Source organism: Arachis hypogaea, chromosome 19 (genome assembly GCF_003086295.3).
Source record: "Arachis hypogaea cultivar Tifrunner chromosome 19, arahy.Tifrunner.gnm2.J5K5, whole genome shotgun sequence".
Taxonomy (NCBI): Eukaryota; Viridiplantae; Streptophyta; class Magnoliopsida; order Fabales; family Fabaceae; genus Arachis; species Arachis hypogaea.
The window spans coordinates 153,508,043-153,517,863 of record NC_092054.1 but is presented as its reverse complement, the minus strand read 5'-3'; the positions used below and the strand labels follow the sequence as shown (position 1 = coordinate 153,517,863).

Genomic DNA, 9,821 nt, shown 5'->3' with positions numbered 1-9,821 from the left:
TCTAATGTTCGGGGGAAAACTGATCCTGCTTGGAGATACGTTGCTTTATAAAATATAAATGAAAAACCGCATTACCAATGCTTATTTCGTCTGAGTACTTTTGGGGGCAGGGAAATTAATAGAATAAAAAATCATTTGGCGAAGATAGGTGGAGACATTAAGAAGTGTTCTAAGGTCCCGTATGATGTAGAAAAATAAATGGAAGATTTATTGAAAGAGATTCAGAAAAGTAAAACTAGTATAAGGAAAGTAAGTTTCAACGAAGATGGTACCGATGAGTGTGAGGATGCAATTGATGAAGCAATACCGCAAGAAGAACAACAAACTCCGAGTCAGTTACCAACTAAGGAGGTTATTGGAGGCGATCCAACAAAGAAAGCAAAAACCATTATTCCTCCTATGTTTGCACCAAGAACAACTCCGGGAAGTCAACCAAGTCTGAAAAGTGTGTTTCAAAACATAGAGGCGCTTCATGAAGTTGATAAGCGAGTGGCTAGATGACTTTTGGATTGTAGGATTCCTTTCAATGCGGTTATGTCACCTTTTTTTCAAGATATGTTGGATGGTGTAGCTGGCTTTGGGCCTGGTTATAAAGGTCCTTCTTATGACTCTTTGAGGGTTAACTTATTAGCCGATCTCAAAAGGGAGTGTCAAATGGTTGTTGATAGCTATAGGTCGGCTTGGAAAGAAATTGGATGTACTCTCATGGCTGATGGTTGGACAGATCAAAGGCAAAGAACGTTGATTAATTTTTTGGTTTATTGTTCGAAAGGGTTATGCTTTGTGAAATCTGTAGATGCCTCAAGTATGGTTAAAAATGCTTCAAGCTTGTGTGACTTGTTTTCAGAGGTGATTGAATGGATTGGACCTAATAATTATTTCATCTTTTCATTTCATATCATTAGATTTTGTATAGCTAATATACTAGGCTTATCATATATTGTATTAAATTTGTTAGGAAGGAAAGAAAAAAAAGAAAGCAAAAGTCGCAATATGATCCAATCGATATTGAAACTATTGATAAGGTTGATTTTTGGGTGACGGAAGAGGTTGTTGAAAAAGAGCCTGATCTTCCAAGTAATATTGAAGACTTGCTTGGTGAGTATTATAGTTTATTGATCAGACAATAAATTACAATAGTTTTGATCTTTAATTTATTGATAATGTGTTATATTTTCTTAGATGAGATTGATGCTGATTTAGATCAAGGTGGTGGTGGTGGTAGTACTAGTACATTTTATGCTGCACCACTTGCTTTTTTTGGTCCAAGTAGTGGAAATGAAGGTGATGGAATAAATGACGCAAATCTGCAGCAAGTTATGGAGGATTTTGATGATTGATGACAAACTTGGATCATTTTGATGCTGCTATGTTATGTTTGATTGGTTGTTTTGTTTGTTGACTTTTGATTTTTGAATTTGTATTTGAATGAGATTATAACATTTGATTTATGTAATACTTTTAATTTGAATGATATTTTAAAGTTTAGATTAGACTATAATTATATTTTCATGTGCTTATTTATATTTTATTTATTATTTTATTATAAAACGGTTTTTACGGTTCAACCACGGTCGAACCAGTTGAACCTATAAACCAGTACTTAGAGTGATTCGATGATCGGTTCAGTTTTCAAAACCTTCGTTTTTTCAGCAGTTTACGATTCAACTGGTTCGGCCGACCAATCTAAACCGATTTTCAGAACATTAGTTATGGAGAATGCATGCGCGTGTGAGAGAGAGAAAGAGAGCTCTTGGGAAGTTTTGATGTTTGGGAAATAAAGTCCAGTAGCTTCAGTAAATTTGGGACTAACACAATTAACGCCAGTAATTGGAGGATTAATTTGGTTGAACAAAAATTACAGAATTAATTTGACTTATATGTTAGAAATAAGATTTGAGAGATCATTTTCACTGTTTACACATTATTTTACAAAAATTATTTGAGAGAGACGAATGTGAAATAAATTGAATAGTTATATAAAATTAAATAATTCTCTTTTGAGTAATTTTTGAGTTAAACAAAACAATAAATAGATAGTCAATTTTAAGTTTATCAAATTAAATTCATACGTCTAAATAATATTTTAAATAATAAATTTAAAAATGAGTTACTTTTTAATGATATGATAATATATATAATTAATTAATTATATAAAAAAAATATGATACAGTAGAAATTAATTTTTCTTTTTATTCGTTGGGTGGTGATCCACGTGTATTGGCAGACCGCAGAATGTAAGAGTTCCTTTTTAAAACTTGCATTTTGAAGAAGCGCTGTAGTTCATATACCACACAATGAATTGTGAAAGTTTATAAGTGTTGAGAATTAGTCTTGACAATGTGAAATAGATATCTTAAAGTTGTCTATAAGAAGTATCTGAAATGGATGTTGTAGTATGCTATAATAATTAGCAAGAAATATCAGTTGTTATTGAATACGTAAGACTGTTATTGAATTGCTCTTTGTTTCAAAAGAAAATTTATCCTTTTATTCTTGCAGAGCATGTTTATTCCATAATTGTATGCAAATTTGTGTGGAACTTTTTAAGAATGAAATAGATCAAACTCTATCATCTACTCTGAAGCCCTTGGGATACCTCTTCACATCTTCACAATATTTGATTATCTGATTTTGGTGCTTTTGTGGTTTCCAATTCAATATTTGCTTCTGCCTCCAGCTATCTTATATAGTTGTGGTGGGGCATAATGGAATCATCAATGACTTGAGGAAAAGCAAAATGAAGCTCTTGCTCCTATTGCATGTACCGTGGATTGATATCTCATTTACCAACTGGCTACAAGTGGTATGGACGAGGATAAAATTGATAGTTGCATTATCTGAGTCACTTCTTTTTAAACAAGTAATCATATTATTGTTAGAGTCATTGAACTCACCTGCGAAGAGAGTTCATTTGTATTCTGCATCAAGTCCAAATACAAATTGCTGCTGACTGGGGCCCCTTAGTTGATGTTGTTGTTAATTGTTTCTTAAACCTTGGATCAAAGCTTTTGTGCAATGGATTCAGAAAGGGACACCTCCAGTATAATTTGGGTTTGGGAGCATGGTATGGCAATTTAACTCGAACTCAAATCTGATCAGTAACTTGTGTTTGGATTTTCAAGAATAGGAAGCATGTTGAGATTCACTGTAACAACTGGTACCTGAGGTAAGAAATTTAACAGCAATAGCAAAATAGAAAACAGAATTGAAGAGTGGATCAAAGTGATTAAAGGTTTAAAATCTAATAAGTGCATCTGTTGAAGAATGTTTAAGACCTTAGTCAGTGGTTGATAGCATAAAATGGTAGCATTATCTTTGATGTTCTAGTAGATTGTCACCTATGTTGTATATATAACTACAAATTTATTCAAGTCATACCATTATTTTAAATGTTAATCAGAGCTTCTCTTGCTGAATATATTTACTTGAAAGTTTTCCTTGTTCCCACCAATTTCAACAAGAGTTCTCATGTTGAAGCTACTCCTATATTTAGTATGTATTTTATGACTGGAAATTTTATGGAAGTGGTGGCAAAAAGAGTAAGTGCCTGCATACCTAGGACCTTTGCTTTTGATTAATTGTCATGAACCCAAGATTTAGGAATCCAATAGTATACATCTTTCATGCATTGCTTAGGTAGCGTTTGTTTTGAGGTACTGAGACAAAGACCGAGAGACTGAGACTCAGTATCGTGTTTGTTAGTTTAGAGACTGATACTAAAATTTTTGTCTGTCTCTAAAATTTCAGTATTTCAGTACCTCCAAAAAGTAGGACACAGGGGACTAAAATTTTTAGAGATAAAGACTGAAACTTTAATAACATTTTATACTTAAAATACTTTCATTTCAATTAATTAATTCCAATTTTACCCTTTGTGCAAATTAAATTAGAGTTTTATTCTTGTTTCAATTCCTGTCTCCCATTTTGCACCAAACAGAATACTGCGATTTATTCAATCTCTGTCTCTTGGTCTCTGTCTCTCAGTCTCAGTCTCAGTCTTTCCGTCTCTGTCTCTCCACCAAACGCTACCTTAGTGTTTTCCAACATTATGCATTAGATTATGCAATACTGATAGAGATAGCCATTGGGGATAATCATATGGACAAAAAGTAGAGTCACCAAGTTGAGATAAACAACAAAATAAACTGCATTGATGAATGAGAGTAACACTTACAATAACAGAAAGTCATTAAGCAATAAACATGGACTGACTTGATTTAATCAGTAGTGAAAACTTGGAAGACCTAAATGGGAGGGCGAAACCAAGCTTTCATGGTAAACATAGCAGTACTGATGACCTGCCATGTAAAGATTTCGTTGCGATGCTCGGCCATCATTTGCTTCAATAATAACTAAATTGAAAGATACATTATCATACGGACTGAAGAAAACAGCCAGAACGTCATCATTTTCCGTCATGTACATGGCTTTAAATGAATAACACGTTAGAGTTTCTTGATGCCGCTTACTAAATATGGTGATGAACTTAGTCCAAGACTCTTGGACTCCATAATCCTCCATCACCCAGAAGATCCAACGACCATACTTTTCCTTCAAACAAACACAAAGCCTGTCCCTCAACGCACCCACGGCAGGAACATAACGCTCGTCACTATTATCCATACCAGGCAGAGACAATGGGCAAAAATTCTCGTTGGCTAAGTGAAAGGAAAGGATCACCCATTCGAGAAAGTTGCTACGAGCCTGAGCTGCCCAATTTAGAGTGCCATACACAAACGTCCCTATCGCCGGCTTGGGGTCGTAAGATGGGGGATCTTGCACGATGGTTGTCCGAGAATTCGAACCGAAAGTGTGAATTTTGTGGCCATATAGAAACTTGTAATTATGATGCACACGATCATAGCCAAAACCATACATGTTACCCGGTTGCGACGCAATTTTCAACCAATCGGATGCTGATCTGGTACAGGGATTCCACAATCTGATGGATTGCCGCAGATAACCGGTAATCCAGCGGAGGCAGATCAAGCCATTGCAGGAACCCAAGATATCCAGACCAACATCCATCTCGAAGAACCCATCTTCATTAAGAGGGGAGGATGGGTTCGAAAATCGGATTTTGCGATCATTTGAAAAGCTATATATCAGTCGTGGGCGGGTCATGCTTGGATCTGCTCTTGACCAGTGAAGGTGGTCTCTGGCGAATACGGGGTTGGAGATGAGTGCATTCCATGATTTGCACACAATCTTCAATTTCACAAGGGTACTCGCCGGAACCCTCACCAGGATCTCCTCGATCACCTCGCTCGGAAGGATGGGTGGCGCCTTTGTTGGAGACAGGGGTTTCGGCCGCTTGTCGGTGGTTCCGAGAAGGTTTCCCCGCATTGTAACAGTAACACTAGTTAATAGGAAAAGTCTAGGGGGCAGCAATTTTATTGCATTTTGGCCAGCATGTAACCAGTAGAGAAAGGTGAGTCATTGGATGAAATCTCACGCCAATCTCACACCATCAAATCATCATTGATGGCTAGTTGATGGCTACCAATCACAAATGTTGCTGGCCCCCTAGCATTGCTCCTAGTTAATATGGTGTTTGGATTTAATTTTTAAATTTAATTACTTTATTATATTATCTTTTAATTTTTATTTAATCATATTTTCTAAATTTTAGAATAATAATGCTCCGTATTCATATAAAAAACTTAACTAAGTCTCCAAGCACTTTTTTTGTTAACGTCCCTCTCCCTTTTCCCCACGCGCGCCCCTTTCTCTCATATTAACGTAATAGAATTACGTAAACTTCTTCTTTAACATAGACATTCTTCAATGTTAACGATTTGGATACGCAATCTCTGTTGCTCATTGTTCTTCTTCTTTTTTCTTCTCTTCTATTCGTTGTTCTTTTCTGCTGCTCGTCCTTCTTTTTCCTATTCTTCTTCGTTTTCTTCTTCGTTTTCGGATTTCAATATTCTATCAAAACAATGAATGATTCAACTTCAAATCAGTTGAATGAGAGCAATTTGGATTATTCTTCTGAAACGAATCAAGCGAACGAGGTTTGGATTGTTTTTTGAATCGAATTGAATGGTGTTCATACCCTGACCCAAAACATAAGCCAGACCCAATAAAGCTGAAAAGGACCTACTGAGAGAGTAGCCTCTACCATATACCCGACCTCTTTGAGGAGGTCAGAATCGACGAAAACGGGCAGCTTATACTTACCCACGTAAGTAACTGCCTCCCTAAATCTCTCACCCACTTATAGAAGGGAGATCTCAACAGCCCTAAGATAAAGGGACGGTTATCCATCACCAGAAGTGGAACTACTCTAATGGTGGTTATTGGTTCATCACCTATAAATACCCTACACTCAGGTACCTTTAAGTTCCAATACATCAGAAACCTACTTAACCCCTTACTGACTTAGGAATTGGAGTGTCTTACAGGTACCACCCCCACCTTTTCAGACACGCAACTCAGACGGCGGCTCTCTGACACAGGACAAGTCGGAGACCACTCCCTCGAGCATTTGGGCCTCGCCTCAAAGCCCAAACATTATCCGGTTTCAGGTAACCCTCGGAACATTGGCATCATTGCCGGGGACCTGGAAAACAACACTCCATGGCAAACGATCAGTATGAAGACGGACGCACAGCGTCTAAATTAGAACAAGAATACCAAGATAGAATAAACAACAACCAAGCTCTAGTGATACATCCCCTAAGAATGGAGGGACCTCATGGTGAAGGCCCCTCCGATGACCAACACCAAAGGAGAATCCCATCCGAGGTTCGTCTCCCCGAAGGGGAAGAACAACCTCATAGCGCCGACCTCATGGGATTGCTACATGGACACCATGGTCGACTTAAACAACTGGAGCAGGAATTAGAGCAACAACGAAAAGCGGAGAAAAGCCTAAGGAAGGAGATCAAACGGCGAAGGGAGCTATAGGAGAGGCTCTCAAAGATAGAATCCAACCTTTGAAACAAGGATTCTCGCACAGTTCAGGAAGATAGCCCATTGGGAGGAGAAGATCCTTTCACCGAAGATATCATGCGGGCTAAAGTTTCTAGAAACTTTAAAAGTTCCGACATGAACCTATGCGACGGGACAACCGACCCGAAGCACCACCTCAACAATTTCAAGTCGGATGTATTTGGCTGACGCCTCAGACGCTACTCGCTGCAAGGCTTTCCCGACAATCTTGACAAACGCGGCCATGAAGTGGTTCGACAACCTGCCCCCTAGGTCGGTTATGAGTTTCGACGACCTAGTGCGTAAATTCCTTACACGATTTTCAATTAAAAAAGATAAGATCAAGCATGCACCCAGCCTACTCGGAGTCAAACAGGAGGTCAGAGAACCCCTGAGTGACTATATGGAAAGATTCAACAAAGCATGCTTGGAAATCCAAGACCTGTCTACTGAGGCGGTAATATGGGGCTGGTCAATGGTCTCCGAGAAGGACCCTTCTCCCAATTTATCTCAAAAAGGCACCTGACTTCTTTGAACGATGCAAGAGTGAGCTGAAAAGTACATCAACATGGAGGAAAATGCCAGGTTACAATAACTGAGATAGCGACTTGGGCATCCGCATCAGCTAAAGGAAAAAGAGAGGGAGCCCAAGAAGAAAGAAGAAGTCGGACCCGAGAAACCTAGAAGGTACCACAATTATACTCCGTTACGAGTTTCTCTCGTGGACGTTTATAGAGAAATCTGTCACACCGAGAAGCTCCCTCCCCCACGTCCAATAAAAAACAAAAAGGGTGGAAGCTATAATGAATATTGTGAGTACCACAAGCTGTACAGACATTCAACAAATGACTGTTACGACCTAAAAATATGATAGAAAAGCTGGCCAGGGAATGTCGGTTAGACAGATATCTCATGGAAAGGTCAAACAATCACAGAAAAAGAAAAAGAGACGACGAAGAATTTGACCGAAGAGGTCCGCTCCCACAGACTCTAAAACGACACGTTCACATGATATCGGGAGGATTCACTGGAGGGCGGTTGACCAAGTCGTCTCAGAAGAGACATTTAAAAGAAGTCTACCAAGTTGGGAATGATGGACCCGATCTCCCAACAATCTCTTTCACCAAAGAAGACGGACAGGGCATTGTACCCGGGCACGACAATCCAGTAGTAATCACCATGATCCTTGCCAATGCTCACTTGCACAGAACCCTGGTAGACCAAGGCAGTTTAGCCGACATACTATTTAAGCCAGCATTTGAATTCGCAATTGAGTTAGTACCTGGAGCCGGTCCGATATCGATTACTCCTTACAGGATGTCACCTTTAGAAATGGCTGAGCTGAAAGCTCAGCTGGAAGATCTGTTGAGTAAGCACTTCATTCGACTAAGTGTTTCTCCGTGGGGAGCACCAGTGTTACTGGTAAAGAAGAAGGACGGAAGTATGCGCTTGTATGTCGATTATCGGCAACTGAATAAGATTACTGTGAAGAATAAATATTCATTACCTAGAATCGACGACCTAATGGAGCAGTTACAGGGTGTCGGTGTGTTCTCTAGGATTGATTTGCGATCCGGGTATCATCAAATAAGGGTTAGAGGTGAAGATATTCTGAAAACTGCTTTTAGAACACGTTATGGTCATTATGAGTATACGGTGATGTCTTTCAGATTAACCAATGCTCCGGAAGTATTCATGGATTATATGAACAGGATTTTCTGGCCGTACCTGGACATGTTTGTTATTGTCTTCATTGATGATATCCTTGTTTACTCTAAGACTGGAGAAGAGCATGCTGATCACTTGCGAACTGTACTGCAAATTTTGAAAGACAGGAAGTTATACGCTAAGTTATCTAAATGCGAGTTCTGGAAGAGTGAGGTGAAATTTCTTGGTCACGTAGTGAGCAAGCAAGGAATAGCTGTGGATCCTGCTAAGGTAGAAGCGGTAATGAATTGGGAGCGACTAACTTCAGTGACAGAGATCAGGAATTTTCTAAGTTTGGCGGGGTATTATCAAAGATTCATTAAGGGATTTTCACAGCTTGCCTTACCTTTAACTAAGTTGACTAGGAAGGATACGCCTTTTGTCTGGACTTCGGAGTGCGAAGAGAGTTTTCAAGCATTGAAGCAAAGGTTGACTACTACATCTGTGTTGGTATTGCCTCAGCCAAGTGAACCGTTTGAAGTGTACTGTGATGTATCATTAAAGGGTTTGGGGTGCGTTCTGATGCAGCACCGAAATGTTGAAGCATACACCTCATGGCAATTAAGGCCGCATGAGATGAACTATCTGACTCACGACTTAGAACTTGCTGCAGTTGTGTTTGCTCTAAAGATCTGGAGGCATTATCTCTATGGCGTTAAGTTTTGCATTTTCTCAGACCATAAGAGTTTGAAGTATCTATTTAAGCAGAAATAGTTGAATATGCGTCAGAGGAGGTGGATGGAGCTTCTGAAAGATTATGATTTCGAATTGAATTGCCATCCTGGAAAAACAAACGTTGTGGCGGATGCCTTGAGTCGGAAGTCTTTGAATGCATCTTGGATGATGCTACGAGAAGAAGAGTTACTAAAAGCATTTCAGGGTTTGAAATTGGGAGTTCGGGAAGAATCTGGAATTCTGTGTTTGAGTCAGTTGCAAATTTCAAGTTATTTTAAATAAGAACTTCTGAAGGCTCATCAAGATGGTGAAGCGTTACGTAAGGTATTGCCGGCAATTGAGCAAGGAAAACAGTGGAGAGTGCCAGAAGATAAGGATGGTTTATGGAGGTTTAAGAACCGAATTATTGTGCCAGATGTCGGAGATGTGCGACAAAGTATCTCGAAGGAACCTCATAAGAGCGGGTTTTCAATCCATCCAAGAAGTACCAAAATGTATCA

General features: G+C 39.0%; 1 protein-coding gene across 1 annotated transcript; it reads right to left on the bottom strand.

Moving 5' to 3' along the window:
* Nucleotides 1–4,126: 4,126 nt before the first annotated feature.
* Nucleotides 4,127–5,637, bottom strand: LOC112779767 (F-box/kelch-repeat protein At3g23880-like). Its single transcript, XM_025824108.3, has one exon. The coding sequence runs from the start codon at nt 5,347–5,349 to the stop codon at nt 4,225–4,227; it is 1,125 nt and encodes a 374-aa protein (XP_025679893.1). The 5' UTR covers nt 5,350–5,637; the 3' UTR covers nt 4,127–4,224.
* Between the last annotated feature and the right edge of the window lie 4,184 nt (nt 5,638–9,821).